Source organism: Athene noctua, chromosome 11 (genome assembly GCF_965140245.1).
Source record: "Athene noctua chromosome 11, bAthNoc1.hap1.1, whole genome shotgun sequence".
In the NCBI taxonomy this organism is placed as follows: domain Eukaryota; kingdom Metazoa; phylum Chordata; class Aves; order Strigiformes; family Strigidae; genus Athene; species Athene noctua.
The window spans coordinates 15112783-15132974 of NC_134047.1; the positions used below are offsets into that span (position 1 = coordinate 15112783).

Sequence of the window (20192 nt, forward strand, 5' to 3'; positions counted from 1 at the left end):
TAACAGCCTTTTCAGCTAGAAACATAAGAGTGCCTTGGGACAGTAAAGACTAAATGGATTAGCCATTAGGAGGGTTCTTCTATCACCTTTATCTTCAAAGACATCCTGACAGTTTGCCCAGGCAGTAATTCTGGGCAGTGTTACTTTGATCTGCTGGTGACTGCGGTTCCTGTAGTGCCAGGGCTGACAGCAGGCAACACCTACTAACCTCACACCATGGCTATGAATGTTCACCGTTGCTTTTGCTTCTGCTAATTTTTTGGTTGTGATGCTGTTGCCTAGTTCACATCAATAGCAGAAGATGTTTCAGGAGGAATCAGTCATGGGAAGTATGCAGGTAGCTCAAAGGAAGGAGCAAGAGAGGCTATTCATCATTCAATGATGCTGAAAAGGTTGTTGCTGTAGAAACCTCTTCCAGGTCTAGCAAATGTCAAGAATCAGACTGTACCCACTGCAGTGCCCTAGATCAGATTGGATCTGGAGGCCTGGCGTCCCTTTCTGGAGACACCAGAGGTTTCCTGGACGTCTGCCTGATGGGGAGAGCAGGCATCACCATCACTGTCCCCCTCTCCAGAGGCTGCTGCACAGTCACAATCGCCCCATGCATATTCACACATGGTGCTTTGCTCCAGGTCTTGTGCTCATACCTCATTTCAGCCTGCATCGGAAAGCTGCCTCTTGCAACGCAGAGGGAGAAGTAATGAGGGATAAAGCGTGACTGAATGTGTTTTAGCCGGGGCTGGCAGCAAAAGCCTGAGGCTCTACAGGGAGCACGGGTACCACTTGAAGGAGATGAGGCTTGTTCTTCCCTGGAGCATTCACTGAGGCATCACTAAAGACCCAGCAAATCAGAGGTGTGCTTAGCTGGAGCTCTGAGCTCAATTACAGGTTGATGGCAACAATGTCCTAAGCTATTGCAAAGTGTGAATGAGAGCAGGAGGAGCAGAATTTGATGGTAGCTTCAGGAACGGGCTGAGTCATAATTTAACCAAGTTCAACTCATTTGTACAGCAGAGATGCCTTTTAAACATGCTTCAGCCACGAAGTGCTTTACTTAGTTCCCTTTGACAAGGACCTCTTAAATGCTTGCTGCTTTGGATTTCAGTCCACTTACAGTCCATCTATTAGGGGTGGTGTAAATTTGCTGAATTAAATGGGTTATCTCCCTAGAGCTGAGGTCTTGTGTGAATTTTGTGAGTCACTTAGCTCTTCTTCTGTGGGCTTCCCACTGGTAAAATGAGCTAATGTGTCCACCTCGTTCTGCTGTACTCTTTGTGAAGGGTTCCTGGGCTTTGCTGGGACAATTCATAGTAATTGGCTCTGGTTCAGTTCATCTCAGGTTTCTACATGTAGGATATCCTGGGTCTTTCTTGGCTGGGTAATTTGTTTCAAAATACGCTTTCTGAGACTAACATTTCTCCCTTTCCATTCAAGATCAGTAGGATGGAGCTGCATCATTCTTAATATAACATTGATTCTGCAGAGTGACGTTTCTATGTTTGGGGTAAACCTCAAGGTTGCTTTAGATATCCATGCTCTGAATAAAGACACAAGAATATCTCATTATTCAACTATTATGAAGTCGCTCATGTTTTCAGCTGCTATAGATATTGTTGATTTGTTTTGATAAGGGTGTTAGAAGCCTAGAGCTTGGCAGGACATGTTATTGATCTCATGCAATCCACTCTGGGCATTAACATGGGAGTGTCACTCACAAATCAATTTTCTCTGAGCTTTAATTTAAATACCAGTGTCCCCTGAGAAACTTTCTCAAGCTATACTTCAGCACTGGGTAAACTGATTTATAAATGCAGGCATCCAAATCAGCTGCATATCAGCTGCTGTCACATGTAACAATCTAGTCTCTTCAGTTTGCTGGCATATGTTTCTGTAAAGAATAATACTCATCTCTGTCTACCTTCAAAACAGTTTTCAAGTTTCAGCCGCTCAATCCAGCTGCTCTGTAAAGGGGCAAGTATTCCTCTTTTATTAAGGCACACTGCCTAGGGAGAATATTTAAGGTGAAGTAGCATCATTTAGCTAGTTGTTAGACTGTGCAGAAAAACTGTCTGCTACCTTTCTCCTCAGCAGACAGAAACTGAGAAATAGATATCAAGAGAGCTTTAGAAAGGATCAGAGTGCAGTTAATGCCGTATAGCACTATGTAATCCATGAAAAGAATGTAATGAGGAGATAATTAATGTAATGTTTGATTTTGTAAAGATATGTGGGAAAGGTTAAGAGAGAGGAACAGAGCTAGAATGGTCACTTTGGAGGCTCTGCCAAATTAATGTTCCTTTGCTTTTAGCTACTGGTCATGGAAGACAGATGTGTGGGAACTGGCTACGGGTTTATGGAGTGTCCAGAGCCAGGGACTGCCCAGAGAGAGGCCCCATGAGAGGTTTCTCTATCCACTTCTCATGCACGTGCCCCTTAATGGTATTGTAGAGTTTAAATATCCCAACAGTTTCTCAGAAGTGGTGGCCTAGCTTCCCAAATTATTTCCTTTTCTTTTTTCCTTTCATTTCTTTTCTCTCTATGTTTCAGATTATGCTTGGCCTTTGCCTAAACAGTTGTGCCCTATGTGGATTTCCCTAGATGTGCTCTTTTCAACTGCATCTATTATGCATCTCTGTGCCATCTCTCTTGATCGGTATGTAGCAATACGCAATCCCATTGAGCACAGCCGCTTCAATTCCCGCACCAAGGCTATTATGAAAATTGCTGCAGTTTGGACCATATCCATAGGTAAGCAATGCGGCTCACGATCTTAACTATGTCTTAATGAATAATAGTGTTACTCCAATTTTCATTTAGGATTTTTAAGAGGATACTCAAATTAATTTACCTGGCCTGCATGCCTGAATATAATAAATGATTACTGGGAAATAGAAGTCTTACATTGCAGTTGGTCAGTGACCAAAATAATTAGTCATTTTTCAGAATACCATCACTTTCAATGCTGAAGCATTGCTGCTGTGTACATATCAATATGCCGATAACAACGGTAACACAGACAAATGGTACTATAAAACTGCTGTGTAAACAAAGCAGAAAATAGCATTAGCAAAGACTCCTGAAGGAAAACCCAGCCAGTACAAATGGCATGTCTTCACTGCAGTTGCTGCAGTTAAACTTGCTCAAATTCTGATAGCGGTTTAAGTGAAGCAGCACAGAATTGAAGGCAGACTAACCGTGAGGTATTTACTGCTCCTGTGCAGACTTTATAGCCTATATTATACTCTGCCACAGCTGGATTGCTGCTAGTACTGAGCTAGCAAGTTTGAAGTCATAGTAAATGAGGAGTATAAAAGAAGACACTTTTGTATCACTTTGATAAAAAGTGATAAATAAAGCATCAGTAAAATAAGGAAGAAAAGGCAAAATGATAGCAAGATAACAGTAATGTCAGGAATGTGAAGAAAAACATTTTGGGGGGAATTCTTTCAATGTGATTTATAAAAGAGACATTTGGGGCAGGGTCAGAAGAATTGTATGACTACTTCCCCCTACCGTATTGCCTTTTTGCTTGAATATAATTCAGTCTTACAAAGATTTAACATTTAATTTTTCTTTTATAAAGTGGTTGTGACTTCCAGTGCTGTACTGCAAAGAAAAGCATGTTTTGGGTACTTGAACTTCTCTTGGGTTTTGCTGCTTTAGAAGTGGAATATTTTACTGCATGTCTGGGTGCTGCAGGGGCCACTTTTGAAGAAGCTTCCCATGGAAAATGGCTATGGAAAAAAGAAAAAAAATAGGGGAAATATACCTTCTCTCCTCATAAATATAACAATAATATCTGTTAGAAACAAATTTTCATGTGCCACAGGCCTGCTACAGTTCCTCTGGGTAATATATCCACAGTGAAATGAGATTGGGTTTAATCAATTAATTTAAGATTGTTATTTATTTATTTATTTATTATTTTAAGTTCTCTGTGCTACCTGTTTGGCATAGGAAAGCAAGCTGCTGATTTCAATGCATAAGCAGTCACATGAAAACAACTTCATGTGCAGGATGCTTGGGCTCGATTTGCACAGGCAGTTCAGAGTTGGCACTGAACCTGTGCCCCGTGTTGCACCGTAACACAGAGGGAGTAGCCCGCATCCTGTCCTAGCAGAGCCGTATAAATCTCTCAGCAGCATTAAGTAGCACGTTGCAAAACCTGGGCGATAAGACTGTTTCGCTTCCATTTCTGGAGCAAACTTGCAGATTTTTGCCTGTGTTGCTTTACATGTTGCAGACATAGCCTTAGAAACTTTGGCTAGTGCTGAATGTGGCTGCCTGTACAAGTGCCTTGAGAGCTAGATTGTGGTTTGGAGTATGTGTCCAAGGAGCAAAGTAAGGCAATGAGTACTTCATGCATGGTTCACTGAGTAAAAAGACTAGTAAGCAAATCTGGGCCCTGACCAAATAGAGGTACAGACTGTCATAGTCCTCCCTCTTTCTGAAGTTACTGTGTGGGGAATAGGCTCAGGACAATGGAAAATAGGAACATTATGGGTTCTACTGCCCCCCAAGGACAAAAGTACATGAGCCAGGATAGGCAAGGTGCCTTTGTGTTGCTGTAACTTGGAAAGGAGATGAAATGGCGCTTTTCTTTTGCAGGCACATGGCTCATCAGCCCTCAATAAGGCAATGGGTGCTGCATTTATTCCCCAGCATCCTACAGTCTTTAGGAAGAAGCTGTGAGCAGTCGCTCAGCGGGATGCCTGCGGTGCATAATGCTGTGAGGGACTGCCCTCCCCAGGCTGGGAAGGGAGATGTGTTACAGCTGTACCTGCATGACCTGCTTTGCAGGGATCAGAGCTGAGAGGCTGTACAGCATGCCTGGGCTTTGTTTGTTTTGTTCATTCTCTTTGATGCAGATACGGCTGCCCCAGGGGATTCTTTGCTTGCATTCCCCCCCCCCTTTTTTTTTTTTTTTTTTTTGAAGATACAGGCAGAATCGATATTCCCCAGAGACTCTGTTCAGGGCACTGAAATGCTGTTGGATTTCGACCCTCCCCAGTGCATGTGATAGGGTTTACCCATTTACTTGGGCTTTCTCCAGAAGGTTGCATTAAATGGAGAAAGAAAATTACTCTTGGTATGTATCTAGCTTATTTTAGCATAACTATTTTTACTTCATAGATGAATTTAGAAATATAACAGACACAGGAATAAACTGAATATGGAATGAAAGAGAAGAACTCACCCCAAGTGTATTGTTGCTCCCTTCTGGTTCTTACCTGCTTGTTACTTGGAAAGGCCTGATAAAATCCCATACAATTTTCAAGAGGATGAAACAGGTTAAGTAAAATCATCCTCCCTTCAGTATTAAGTATCACAAAAGAATTTGTTCATTTCTGTACGTATCAAATTCAAAGCAGCACTTAAGTGCAGGATGCTCAGTTTGCATTTCCTAAATCCTGCTTCAGCTGGACTGAAGAAACTTTTAAATGCATTCCATGTAAAGAATCCTGAATTCTGTTTCTGAATAAGAATTTAAAATAGGAAGTAAAAAACATGTAATTTATCTTAATTTAGTATCTTTTGCATTCCATTTTCCTGAAATGTTAATGCTGACAGCAAAATACATAATAGAAGTTCTTTGCTCATTGAGCTATGAATTTGGCAGTTTGCACAAGCCTAAACCTATGATTAGGTTTTTTAAGCAGGGGAACATGACAGAGTCCTCCTGTCTGTTGACAATTGCTTTATGAATGGGTCTTTTCCAAAGTCCTCTTTGTTCCAGATTAAAGTACAACACAGTCACTTGTCCTGTGTTTTAGCAAATGTAACCTGAGCAAGACTTTTTGTGTTAGAGAAAAACTGGGTGCTTTGAAGTGCTGGGCTTGTAAAAATGAGTTTTGTGATAGATAGCACAGTGCTGAGGCTGGAAACAGAAATGTAGGTAACAGAAATATCCATAAAATTGAAAATGAAAATAAATTATAGATGTGATCTTTCTGGCAGAATCTTGATGTTGTTTCAAGACTTCAGACTTTGCAAAGTTGCAAGTGCAAAACTTTTTGTTAGTAACATGTGGACTTAACCATCTCACTGGACTCTATCCTTCTCTGAGAACTCCCTCTACCCTGGCCAAGAGAGGAGATCCCCATGCAGCTCTCAGCAGCAGTGATGAGGAACTAGTCAAACTCCAAATGCACACTGTATAATACAGAGAAAGTGTGAACTGGGTAATATTAATATAAAAGAAATGTGAATGGAAGAACTTCAGTGATGTGGAATGGTGCACACACAGTGCTTCTGATATCAAAATAAATAAAACATTTTAATTCCGAAGCTCCTCGTGGCCCAGCTGTGTGCCTGCTACTGCAGAAGGGATTTTCCTCTGCTTCCCAGAAAGTTCAAGGTTTGGTCATTCACTAGAGACCACCAAAATTACACATGCTACCAATTTCCCAGCTCACAGTTTTACATCCTTAGTAACAGTGTAAATTCAATTTACTTGATAAGTGACTGAGATGAGGCCATCCTTCAAATTCTGCTCTTTATATCAGTGCCATAAGCAGATCCCACATGTCTTTTGTTTGAAAGCAGAATATGTAACGAAAGAAGGAAATGCACTTTTGATTTATGGTAATACCATGATAAACGTGTTAAAATTGGACTTTCTTCTTTTCATTCTCTCTCTGACTCATGAATGATATAATTTTTATTTCAGGTAGATATCCTGAGTTTGTGTATTTAACAAACCATTCAACTTTAGAAAGGAACTTTACGTCCCCATTTAACTTTCATACTACTGCATTGTTCTCTTGAGGAGATCTGTTTATAGAAGTATGAAAGACGTGTGCTGCAAGGATCACTAAATGCTCATCTTGGATTAAATGATCTTATGTCTAACATTTTTTCGTTTCTGCCCTGAGTGTTCCTCTCTCACACAGGCTGAGCAGCCCCATGCATCCAAGCTGTCCTAGTGATGTCCTTAAAGAGCCTCCAGGTATCAGTTAAGCCTTCTCCTATCTCACTGGGGTTAATCCCAGTGGGAAATGATACTCTGTTTGAGGAACATGTTTGGAATGGCACCACTGATATTAAAAGGAATTGTAATCTCCTTACAGGCTAAAATTGTTCATGGAGGTAAAGGGGGACAGCAGTAAGTCACGTAGCCTCCCTCAGGTCATGGCTTCAGAGCATGTTTATGGGTTTAGTTTGTATTTCTGCTCACACATGTGTCTCTAGGATCAGTGACTGACTTGTTCAGCAAGGCATTTCTTTGTTCCCATGTTTGCTCCCGAGCACCCTCTGTTTTGGGCTGCGCAGTACTTGCTCCTGAGAGACTGTGCTCTGGGATAGGAGCTCACACCCAGGAATTTCTTTGCAGGCTTCAGGCCCTAGTCAGCAAACAAACCTTTTGACACATTTCATGGAAAAAAAAAACCCACCAAACAAACAGCAAAACCACTGCTAATGGAGAAAGCAACAAATAGAAGGTCAAAACGGGGTACCTGGATTTTGCTCAAGCTTTTCCCACCAAGCAGGTTGGTTCTATTTGTGGCTCATCATTTGGAGACAAGGAAGCAGTGTAAAGACAACTAGCACTGGCAAAGCAAAGGTTAGACAGGCATCCTTCACCTCCTGAACAGTGCCCTGACTACAAGCAGTTCTTTGGTAGAAGGACAGTAATAGTATTGCTGAGAAAAATGGTTTCATGTTAGTAAAGCCTAAGAGAAGGGAAGATTAGTTTCTCTCCAGATTTGGGGAAAAAATTGTATAATTTTATTTTTTCCTGTTTATGTTTGACATTAAATGTCTGATAGTGTATGTTTGACTGAAATTCTTCTCTCATGAGCATGAGGGTTGTAGTTGATGATTTCTGTAGGCAGAAGTGCTGCGGTGGTAGCGATTCTGATAGTTTTTGTTAACCTCAAGGGAGCACAGAGGTGGCATTAGCATTGCAATCCAGGCTACTACTTGCTTCTGGTGGAGCAGTAGAGCAGGTTTGTGCTCATAAAACTTTTTCAGGTCTATCTTCTGGTCATGGGTGAGACAGAAACCCTTGCTTTATGGCCTAGAGCTTGACACCTTTGGCTTTGTCTGCCTCTATTTCCCATTCGTTTGAATTGACTACAAGGTTATTTTCTCTAAAGACATTCTTTTGCCTGGGTGTTTGTACTGTGATTCTCAAGAGGGGCATTGATCTCCCTAGCACATCAGCAAGAGTTATCAGGGTGAGGAAGATCATAGTTGATAGCAAGATGAGTTCGTAGCAAGGGAACTACCTTGGTATTTCAGGCACGGTTGCCTGGATTGGTTTAATTTTGTCATCATACATCAGTGAAATGTTTTGCCTGGGACAGCAGCAGATGGTGATAGCCTGTGAAGTGTTTTGCACAGAAGATGGATTGACCATCCCACCATATCTGTTCCCAGGTGCAAGGGAGATACCGGTGTCTCTTGTTTTTGAGATTAGTGCTACTGGGCACCAGTTCAGGCATCACTGATTTCCTGGGAAAGCCCAGTCCTGGTAGCAGGGCTGTGAGCAGGACTCGGAGCCCAAACCCCAAATTTGAACAAAGGGGGCTTTGTTCAGTTACACCATTGGAAAATCATGACCAAGCAAACCGTAAGAAGTAATTTAACAAAATAGAAGGGCAGGTGGGAAAATAATTTATTTCTTCTGTCTTTTACTGGTGTTTGCTGGTTTTCCATCTGGGCTTGGGTTGTTCAGTGCTCTCACAAGGTTTAAGTAAAGGTCAGCAACTTGTTCAGGCACAGTCAGTAATTACATTCATCTGTTTGCAGTTGTGTTCATTGCGGGCAGAGAGATCCTTCAAAGTTCAGCCCTCTTTGATTTTAAACCAGTACAAGGCTGGCACTGTTGTTTTATTAGAGCGGTTAGATAAACCAAGACCTAATCCAGCCCTGAAGGTGTATTGTTGTTGTATTATCACATGAAATGCACTGCAGTTAGTCTGCTGATATATGGGGAATATATGGAATTTTTGTTGCTTTGAACACTTAAAAAGCCCACGTTCTTCAATTTGCCTCTGAAGAGCTTTGCTTCCTGAAACTGTTGCCTTTCTTTCACAATGCAAGTCAGGAGGGTACTGTCTGTTGGGGTTTACTTCTCATTGTCTGTTAGTCATTATTAGAGAAATGTGTAGGCACTTTGTGAGACACTTCTGTTAAGAAACCAAACAGATTTGTTTTAGTTCTTTTGCCTTTTCTGAGAGGGTTAGGGGACTTAGTTCCTATTTCCTCTAACAGACTTTAATGCTAATGCATAGTTACAGCAGCTGCTAACATTCAGGTGAATGTCTCTTAAAGTTGTAACCCAGATTTATTTTGTATAATAATAAATATGATTTAAACGTGCAGTGTTCTGTATGGACAGCAGTGTTCTTGGTTTTGCAGCATAGACTGCTTCTGTGGCATCCATAGGCTTGTTTAGCATGCAGATTTTTCTCTGCCTTTTTTTTTTTATATATTGTGTGTAAATGCCAGAAGGATGGTAGTGATGAAGCAGAGCTTGTGCCACGGACCACAGTGGACTTTGAATCCAGTGCTGACACCAGGAGAGGTGGCCACTGCCATTCCCAAGCTCATGTACATGCAGCAAAATATGTTCAGCTCTGAGAATCCCACACATGGAAAGAGTAAGCCTATACGCAGGCCGCTTTTCTTTAGTGAGGTTGTTGTCCCAGGAGGAAATGGAATATCTTCTTGTATAAGAATGTTGTGAAAAAGAATGGAAATTACTTCCTTTCTTAGTGGAAATAACCACCAAAGACTTCATCTTTCCAGTAATCTCTATCAGTCTCATGGGCTTTCACAGAAGAAAACAAGCTATTAAACACAAAAACATTATTGTTTTTCACTTAAGTCTAAATTCTGTGAATGTCAATTTGGACCTTTTAGAGCAAGCTAGTAAAAGTTTTACAAAGCTGTACTTGTAGTCTTTTGGGGTTTGTTTATTAATTGAGAATCTGTGAAGAGCATCTGTTACTCTGTGACCACAACATCATCTCAGCCTCATTTGGTGAACAATCCTGCTGGTTTAAGAACATCTTTAAAGCTCACAAGAAGCAGTTAGGACAACAACTATAGTTGGATTTGTAATCTGGAGGATCTCTCTGTCTTACTTCCCACTGTTCTGTCAGACAGAAGCTAAAGGAAGGGAGAAGAGGAAAAATCACATTTATCTTCTCCTTACGAACTGATGTGGTGAAAATGGATGTCCTGCTTAAGCTGCTGCCTGGCAGAAGGATGCATAAAGTTCCCAGTGTTGAGTCTAGCAGGAACTCGGTTCATGGCTTGCTGGCTGGTGGTGGTTGGTTGTCTCTTACTGGGGCAAAACCAGTTGCCCTAGGCACTGCTCAAACATCAAGCAAGAGGACCAAGTTTGCTCTGAAGAGCAAACTGATACACAATAAGCTTGAAAAATTTTTACCTTGCAAATTTTTGGAACAATGCCACCTCACTTTGGGAATTTGCTGCTGCCTTAATTAGAAAGGATTATTTGACACAACTGGAAAATGCCTCTGAGGCTGGAGACCTCAGATCACTAAATCAGCCTGATGTTTGTTGATGAAGAGTGCACCATCTTGTGTGCAAAATCTCACAAAACACTGCACTGAGGGTTGGAGAACTGAACAGCAGTAAGGCTGGACTGTAGTAGGCTTCAGAGCCTTTTGCCTGGGTTGGCATTCACTGTCTTTGTGTAGTGAGTTTGGCTTTCTCTGACCAGCTGACCTTAGTTCTTTAATTATGAACAATTACACCTGCAGTGTTAGTAGTGTGGGTTGCTTGAGTCGAGTGGAGTTGAATGCCTTCTGTGTGCTTGTTGAAACAGCTGAACTCAAGGCAGACGTTCGTGTTTACCCATGTCCAGGCACCATGAGAATGCTTAGCGGTAAGCACAGCACATACTGATCAGGGTAGCCCTGTTGTAATCAGGGCCAGGGTGTGAGCTGTGTCTGCAAGAAAGTATTTGTGCTTTTGGGGCTGTGGAGTAGCAATTTTGCAGTAATCCCCCATGAAGGACGACCCTCTGGGGTGCCTGAGACTTTCCATACTTCTTACTACTGATGTGGCGTAGAGTTAGTCCCTGTTGCCCAACTTGTGTAACAGTTTCCTTTAGGGCTGGATTATGGAATGGATCAGTGATAAATCTCACATTAAAGAACGAGTTACAAAGGAGAAATCTGAGGTGGAAGAAAGCATTTGAGATTAGGGTAATGCTGCCCATTCAGCAGTGCTGTAGGCTAGCTGACAGCTGAATGAACGTGTGTTGGCAGCTTCTCTGAAGGCATCTTTCTTTCTACTGCTGTTAACGATGGGATTTTCCCGGATTAGAGGAAAGAGCAAACAAGAACCTGGTGCTCTCTCTCTTCTGTGCTTTCTCAGTTTGAAATCCCACTTTGTTATGAGAGGTGAGGGATGCTTTTTCATTAGAGCAGTTACCTCCTCATTCCCTGTCATGAATACTGAGGTATCTCATGACCATGCAGAATTTTAGGCTGCCATCAGTGCTCTTGATTTATATGTTCATCATATCCCAGAACTAGATTATTATTCTTCTCAAATGTACTTTATGTGTGTGGCCATGAAGATATCCCAAAACCTCATATCGTTTCCCTTGGCTAAAGCAATAAAACTAAATTCAATGATGACTACTTAATGAATGAACCTTCATTTATTTTGGAGTTTAATTTCAAAGGGTATGTGTTACACAGGGCTCTAAAACATGAAATTATCCATGCAAATATAATCCCAGTGTAATTCTATTGATCTAATTTAGATTTCTTCTTTGTGTAAAGACTGCTCTGTCTACCTCCTACCGCTTCCCAAATGTCTGTGGTTTGATGGAGCTGAGGCATTATAGAAAGATGCCTTTAACAATAGAGTCAATGGCTTGATGGGATGAAGGTTATTGCAGGCGCAGGGATGTGGCACAGGAAAGGTAACAGGGGTTAACTATCAGAAAGGAGGCCATTGCCTTGCCAAGGGTAAGCTGATAAACCTTAGCATGTAGAGAGAAAGATGTCTAAATCCTGGAACTATCCCTTGGGGTAAGGAAACACATGTTACAGTCACAGAAGGCATTTATAATCATTACTTTTCAGAAGAAATTCCTTTACCAGATTACTGGCAACTTGTAATTTTATGGTAATGACAAATTGCAGATGTATTCTCCAAAATCCTGGAAAACACTTAGCTGGAATGGGGAAAATTTGCTGATTAATATTTTTCAGCATGTTACTCCTGTTTAGGAATTCAGAGTCCCGTAGGATTAGTTCTAGGACCTGTGCTATTCCCAGCAATCAAAAAAAACAATCCAGGCACAACAGTGGCCTCAGCATTGGTTATTTCTTGAATGAAGCAGATAAGGAATGGCATGGTCAACCCCACAGACATGTCTGCAGAGTGAGTGCTCATGGGCAGCCAGTAGTAAGAGGAGAACAAAAGACATTCTGCTGCTCTCTAGCTGCTAGGATGGGCAGGTTTTTTCCCTTCTTCAAAAGGACAGAGAGGAATTTGAAAAGAAATAGGGAAAGATAATGAAAGGCATAAAATGTGTTTGGCATGAGGAGAGAGAATAAATAGAATAGCATTTTTCAATTCCAAAAGAGATGCCGGACAGTAGGGACGATAAAGGTCTACAGTATCACTGAGAAGGTGGAAAAGGTGACCGGAGAGTGATTATTCACTGTTTCTCACGGTAGAGGAACTGAGAGGAGTCAAAAGAAATTATCAAGCAGCAAATTTAAAATGAGCAAGAAATACTTTGTTCACATGATAAACAGATAGATCGTGGATCTGAATGCCACTGAGTATTGTGGAGTTATAAATGAGATCAAGAATTCACGGAAGATAGGTCTCTCAAAGGTTATTTTAAAAATGAGATGTGGATGCAACTTCCTGCTGTGGTATTTTCTAAGCTATAATGCTGACAGCTGCCTCATTTCGTACTATGGCCCTAAACTTCTGGTATCTGCCAAAGATATGAGAACAAGGCTAGATTAACCCATGATGGTCTTATGATATCTGGCCCACAATGTCTTTTCCATGTTCTCATGTACACATAGGTTGTGGTATTCCAAAATACGTTGTTGGTTTTGGCTGTGTCTAGACAGATTTCTTTGGAAGGTTTCAGGTCTGTCCTGGTGCGTAACTGAGCTCCACAGATCAAGTGACAAAGTTTGCATCTCAGCACACATGAAAAATATTCGAGTGAGAACTCTGGCATGAGTCCTGCATTCCTTCTTCTTTTTGCATCCACAGTAAACTACTGATGACTTTCAGAAGGTGGAATAGAGCAGGTGTATAGATATATATTCCTTAGAAGAAAAAGTGTTGGAGGACATTAGGTAAATGCATCTGAATTAAAGCTATTCAAAATGCTTTCATTCCTTCATTCTGTGAGGGACAAGCCAGTGGCTAGCTGTGGGCGTGGGCTACTGTGTGCAGTCCTGGACAGTCATGCTCCAGGGTTGGCACGCTCTCCGTTCTGCCCATGTGCCAAACAGCATGGACACAGCTGTCTGCAGAGACTCTCCATGAAGGACTCCTGTTTCTGCTTCAGAAAGGCCTGATGTCCTGAAATCCTGGACAAACAAGCTGTGCTGGGTGATGCTGAAGAGGAAAAGGGATCCAAAATGTTCTTTATGTCACTTGTCTGTCATTAAGTCCACAACTGTAAAAAGTGCTCTGACACTAGGATACAAGAGAAATTGTCTTGGCAAGCACAGTGATTCCGGAGGCTTATTAGTCTGCTTAGTGCTTAGGAGTAGTTGGATGCTGTGCTCCAGTTATTATTATAATTGAGTCATTTAGTTTTCCTTCCTTTCAGCCAGAGTGTGTGTGTAGCTGGGGTTCTGATTTCAGACCGTCATGTCAATATGATTACCATTTTAGCTACACCTTTTCTACTCTCACACTGTCTGTTGTTCCAGTTTTTAGCCCTGTATTCAAAATAGAGTGATAGGAATCAGGCAGATGAGTGCTGCAGCCTTTTCATTTGACTTTGTAATTGCCTTCTCTAAGAATTCAAGCAAGACTGCCTCTGTGGTACTTCTCAGTTTCATACTGCTTGTGAATGAAATGCCTAGGCAGGCAGAGCTTGCAGAGGTCACTGCTTGCACTGAGGCAGCCAATAAGGACTCACAGAGCCAGAAGCTTTTCTTCCATGTGTCTCTGATGCCATGACAAAAGTGGCCATTTTTCTATCAGGATTATTTTAATGCCTTTAAGAAACTTGCTTTTAAATGTTCATAGCTGTAATTCTTTTGCATTTTGATTATTTTCATCTTTTAAATTTGCTCCTATCTACCCTATGTCAGTGACCCCAAACTAGCAGGCATGGAGTGGCCAGCTGGAACAGAGCAGGGTAATGCCTGTCTTCTCTACACCCACAAATCTCAATGCTAGAAAGAGAACTTGATAAAGAAGTTCCACTGCATTTGCTGTGTCAGCTGTGCAGCACAGCAAAGCTGCAGCTGATCCCAGCGGAGGGTGTTTATGCCCTGGAGCTGCACTACCAGGAGTGTTGTTACTCGAGTTTTTCCCTTCCATCTGGGAGTATTAACTTCTCTTTTGAACAGTTTTAGGCAGTGGGCTGAATGCATGCAGGACCTACATCATCTCTGCTGTCTCTTTGGAGCCCTGTCCATCCAGGTAACACTCTCTTTTTTGGTCTTGTTCTTTTAGGGATATCTATGCCCATTCCAGTCATTGGTTTGCAGGATGACTCCAGGGTGTTCATAAATGGGACCTGTGTCCTCAACGATGAGAACTTCGTCCTCATTGGGTCCTTCATGGCGTTCTTCATCCCTCTCATCATCATGGTGATCACGTATTGCCTGACTGTCCAGGTGCTGCAAAGGCAGGCAACGGTGTTCATGTGTGGAGAGGTGCCCAAGCAGAGGAGGAGCAGTGTAAACTGCCTCAAGAAGGAAAACAACACAGAAAACATTTCAATGCTTCACAATCATGAGGGGGCATCTCACTTGAACTCTCCTGTAAATAAGGAGGCAGTGCTTTTTCGGAAAGGAACTATGCAGTCCATCAACAACGAGCGAAGAGCCTCCAAGGTCCTGGGCATCGTCTTCTTTTTGTTCCTCATCATGTGGTGCCCATTTTTCATCACTAATGTCATGTCTGTGCTTTGCAAGGAAGCCTGCGATAAAGACCTCTTGAGTGAACTCCTTGATGTGTTTGTTTGGGTGGGGTATGTTTGCTCTGGGATTAATCCCCTCGTATACACACTCTTCAATAAAACGTACCGCAGGGCTTTTTCCAATTACATCCGTTGCCAATACAAGACCAGTAAAAAATCAGCACTGCGGCAGAATCAGTGTCTGAATGTTGCTTCAACAGCTTTATATGGGAAAGATCTGACTTTAACTAGTTATCGAAATGGCAATGAATTCAATAGCATGGAACTAGATGAAGCTGAGGAGGGCCTTGAAATGCAACCAGGGACTTCAGAGCTCTCCATAAACAGCTGTAATGTTGTAAGCGAAAGAGTGAGCTGTGTGTAAAGGTGGCTCACACAGCCTTTTGCTACGGTGTATCTGTAGCCAAAATATGTTGTGTAAAAATGTAAGTGTTGGTCAAAGGACAATGTAAATATTGCATTCTGAACAAAGCTTTTTTTTTTATGAAAAAAGAGTTGTCTTTCCAGTCCAGTACTTAAAATCATATATATTAATATACTTCAGTGAAGTTTAAGGTTCTATATTTACTGTTAATACTAGATCAGAACTATTAGTTACTTTGCATATGTCATGGACAAAATGTTTGAATTCTTCTTCCAGTGCATGAACAAAAATGCTGAATATTTATCTCAGGTGGCATTTGCTGGAGTCCAGAATGGCACGTTAATAGTTATATATCAAATACATGCTATTAGACTTGGTCAGTATAACTTTCTTTTTCAAGTTGACAGTAAATATATACTTTAAATCCTCACCCCTATTTGTGCCGTGTAAAGATTGTACAGAAACCTGGCAGAGAGACATCATGAAAGTGTAGCGGCTGTGCAGGCACCTGGCCAGACACGTCCTGTCACGGGTAGTGGCTCGCTGCCATACTGGGGCAAACTTGCTCTTAAAGGGACCTCAGTTAAATTTTGACTCCCTTGCCAATCCTGTGGTTTTCTTCCCATTCCCCAGGAGGCTTTGGCTCCCCTAAGGAAGGTAGGGAATGCAGATCTGATGTGGCTTTGTGATCCTGGCTGGGATCACTTGCACACTTGGAGAAGAAACATGAGAAACAGAGGGAACACCCGTTATCTGCTTCAACCATTTTATAAATGGAGGGCCTAAGATTTATAAAAAGTTCTCCTTTGCTCTTGTAGGTAATCATCAGCTCTGGGGTGGAGCAAGCCATGCTCAGTGTGGATGGCACTGCCTTCACAGACTGCTTGGATGATCAGGGTCTTTGGTTGACCTGGAGAAGAGCTCTCTGGCTTTGTAAGAGCTCTTGACTTCTCGGTCCCCATCTATTTAATCCTTAGCTTGTTTAGCATTTATTTTTATTTTTCAGCATCCTGGGATTTGCAGTGCTGGTGATAAAGCACTGCTTTGGGTGTAGAGCAGAAGCTGCTGCGTGTGTGGTGCTGGTTGGGGTCAGGCTGGGAGATGCAGGATACTGGGAGAGGGGCATAAATGAGGGTCCCTGCTCGTTTCTCCTATCTCAGGAGGGGGTGGGCAGAGTGGACAGAGTATCTGACTGGAATCATTTGCTGGTGACATGGTTCAAAAGCAAATGATGACAGAAAGGAAGCAGACCTGGAGGTAGTCTACATGGAAGATTAGTCTGGATTAATTTTAACATCTGATTTATTCCATTTCACTCCAAAGTAAATTATAGTGTATCCTATTAACACCACTTACATCTTAATGAAAGCATCCATATTGGGATTTAATGCAGTTTAAGTAATCTGCTTTTAATTCACACCATGTATAATTTGAATCCATTTTCCACTGTGTTCCTGTGTAGACAAGTCTTCCAAGGCATTGTGCCTTTCTGGCACTGTGCCTCTGGGTTGATGCCTCTCATTCATTTTCTTGTGTAGGGTATGGTCTAATGCCAGATATCACCCATAAGGTTTTTTCATCTTCATTAACTAACACACAAATGCTGCGGTGCCCATCTAACATGGATGCATCGCTGACAGCCTCTGGCTATGAAAATCCTCAGAACAGAAAAGCATGGCATGGATAAATTGCATTTTACTAACACAAACTGCTTGTATTTAAATTTGCTGTGTTCATCCCACCAAAATTAACTTGTAAAAGAAATGGAAAATTCTGCTAGTGCTAGTGTAACATTGTGCTGTTGTATTGCTGGGTACAGCAACAACCTTGTTGAGGCCACTACCAAAACACAACATACGGGTTGCATCTGCTGCTGGGTTGCTCCCAGCTTGATGCGTTGAAGGTGATGGTCCTCTCTTCTCCCTCATCCTCTCCTAGAAAAAATCCATAGTACTTCCATGCAGGCAGGCAAGGTATCCCAGTGCAGAGCTGAGCTTACTGCTTGCAGAAGGCAGCAGAGATGCGCCATGTGCCAGCCTGCTGATACTGCCATGGGTTTGAACGCTTGGGAATCCACTTGCTTCTCCAGAAGGTCTGGTAATCAGTAGGAAAAGGACTGGCCAGAGACACAAACTTGTGCCTTCAGTGAGTCAGATTTGATTGTCTCAAACAGTACAGAAAAAATCAGAAAGAGTACATTGCTTTTTAAGTTCTTTTTTTCCTTTGGTGATTTCATACCACATCTTTTCCAAACATGGATATGTTTGTGTATAAATGCGTGTGAGTGTGTACATATATATATACATATATATATTTTAAAGCCAACCACAGACTTTGAAAGCATTTAGCAATAAGTTGAATTACAGTAGCTTCTAGCACGTGTGAATGGGTCATGTGTGAATAGCTCGTTTTTCACAGCATCCTTGAACTTGGTATAAGTCCACACACAGGCATTGTCTTTGCATAGGAGCCTTCATGACTTACCCTTGCCAGTTCTGTTGTATGGGCAAAAAGGGAACCTACTATATTTGGATGTAAATAATGGGAATTGAACAGAGAATTTACAGAATTTTTATAAATGTTTTTAAAAAATTCAACACCAGAACTGTAAATATGTCGACCGTGGCTACTCAGCTGGACCCGTTCTGATGTATGTCACTTGTTTAGATAAACAGACAAGGGGACTGCCTTACAGCGCCTGCGTTCTCTCCTGGCCAGCGGGTGATAACATTTTTGTGAATGGTTAAATACTGTCACTTACCCAATTTCCTTTGGGTCATTCACATCAGGGTTTTGTGATGCTGCTATTAATTTATTAAAGAAAGTTTGTTGGTTTAATCACTCTTAATTTTTTTTCATGGTCTATCAGAAAATAAATAAATGAACATGCCCTCTCTTTCTTTCATCTGTCCCCAATTAAAATCTTTCCTAAGTGAATGAAAAATATGTCCTGACCAAAAACCAAAACAACAAAAAAAATTGATGAGGATAACTTTCATTTCTCCTCCCACACTTGAAGTATGGCCCACAGTTACTTAATCATAGAAATTAGTGTCAGCAGATATCCCAAGGCTTTCAACCCCAAAACTTGTTAAATACAAAGATGGAGGTAAACTATTCCCCCTCTTCTCCTTGCTCCTTCTAGGAATAACTGTTAAAAATGACATTTTTACAATTGCCTCAATTTGAAGAATGGATTTAGTTCTCTGCAACTTAACCAAAGTCAGGTTGTCCCCACAGCAGCTTTGCTTCTCCTGAACTGTAGTCATTAACCACGGTGGTGCCTCAAGAAGCCCTGCCCTGGTGCTGCCTGGTGGGAGTACCCGCTGGAAGGTTTGTGTGAGTCCTCAAACCTCAGCTCAGGTATGGTTTTGTCTTACGAATAATGTGTGTGGTGGTGTTTTGTTTTTGGACCGAACAAGTGAAAACAGTTCCTTGGAAATGGTGCTGCAGGCTGAAGCATGTTGGTTGCTTTGTTTCCCAAACCAGATGGGAGATGTGCAGGCAGTCTGCCTGCGAGACTGACCCTGCACGTAGGAGGGTCCAACCCAGCAAACAGACCACTCTGTTTGATTTGCATCAGGGAATCTACTCGTGGGGTCAGCCCCTGAACTAGCACCTTCCTGAGGTGTAGGGGCTTGCAGCCTGCCCCAGCAGGGGCCAGCAGCAAGGCTGGCCACATTTGCTCGGGCCCAAAACCCTTGTGGCTGAGCAACGTGGTTTTCAGACCTGAGCTGGCGCGTCTATACCTGTGACACGTTGCCCCACACAGCCAAGTCTGGGGTGTAACATCCATGGAGTCAGAGGTGGTGGCTTTGGGGACGGACCTCTGAGGCCCTCAGAGGGCCTGCTCCTTCAGTCCTGTGCTCACAGAAGGTAGGAGCAGCTACCCAGAGGCTGTGGCATTTTGGAGGTGATACAGTTCAGAGCCAATGCCGAGGAGCCTCAAGGCATCCCACCCTAGCATCGCTCTCCTTTTTTTAATTACTTCAGAGTCAGCAATAGTTTTGATCTCAGTGATAATTTAAAGATCCTAATGTTAGGTGATGTGTGGGTAGTCAATATGAACAGTGTGGTTAGTGTTTTTTTCTCAATAGAGACGCTCATGTCAACCGTCAGTGGCTTTTCCTTTGGACAACCCTACAACCCCTGTCCATCACTGGCGGGGAACGATGCCAGTGCTCTTCCTTTCCAAGTCAGCAGGCTGACCATAGTCATCTGATGTGCTGGAGCCACAAAGGCTCTGGATATGGAGACCCAAATTCCAAAGGAAAAACATTTTAAAGGGCAAACCATAAGCCATCTCTTCAGAAATATTGTTTAGTTTTGACCTAATGAAGGGTGTCTGAGGTACTTAGAGACAAATTATGCTAATCTGGCATTCCAAAAGCAGCATCCGTCATGTGATAAAGATGCAGATGTCTCTTGGATGGGATTCCTCCCTGGGTCATGTTATCATTAGGATAGCTACATGCTAAGCCAAGAACCACACTTGGTTTTGTCTCCATTTCAGACTGGGGCGGAAAAACCATCAGAAACTTCTTCCTGGGAAACAGCATACAAAGACCACAAAGCCTTGGGCAGGTGCAGCAGAAGAACAGAGATGGACAGATAGATGCATGCACACATCTCCACACATGAACACACACATCCCAGAGCCCCCAGAAAGCAACAGGAGATGTCATCACGCTTTAGTCT

General features: G+C 42.2%; 1 protein-coding gene across 7 annotated transcripts in view; it reads left to right on the top strand.

Annotated features, from left to right (window-relative positions):
* Positions 1 to 18366, top strand: part of HTR2C (5-hydroxytryptamine receptor 2C) — a 242604-nt gene extending 224238 nt beyond the window's left edge. For all 7 annotated transcript variants that reach the window (XM_074914918.1, XM_074914917.1, XM_074914924.1 and 4 more), the window contains 2 exons: positions 2548 to 2748; positions 14662 to 18366. In XM_074914918.1, the coding sequence (XP_074771019.1) occupies positions 2548 to 2748; positions 14662 to 15494 (1034 nt within the window). In that variant the 3' untranslated portion in view covers positions 15495 to 18366. The remainder of the gene's footprint in view (positions 1 to 2547; positions 2749 to 14661) is intronic.
* The last annotated feature ends 1826 nt before the right edge of the window (positions 18367 to 20192 follow it).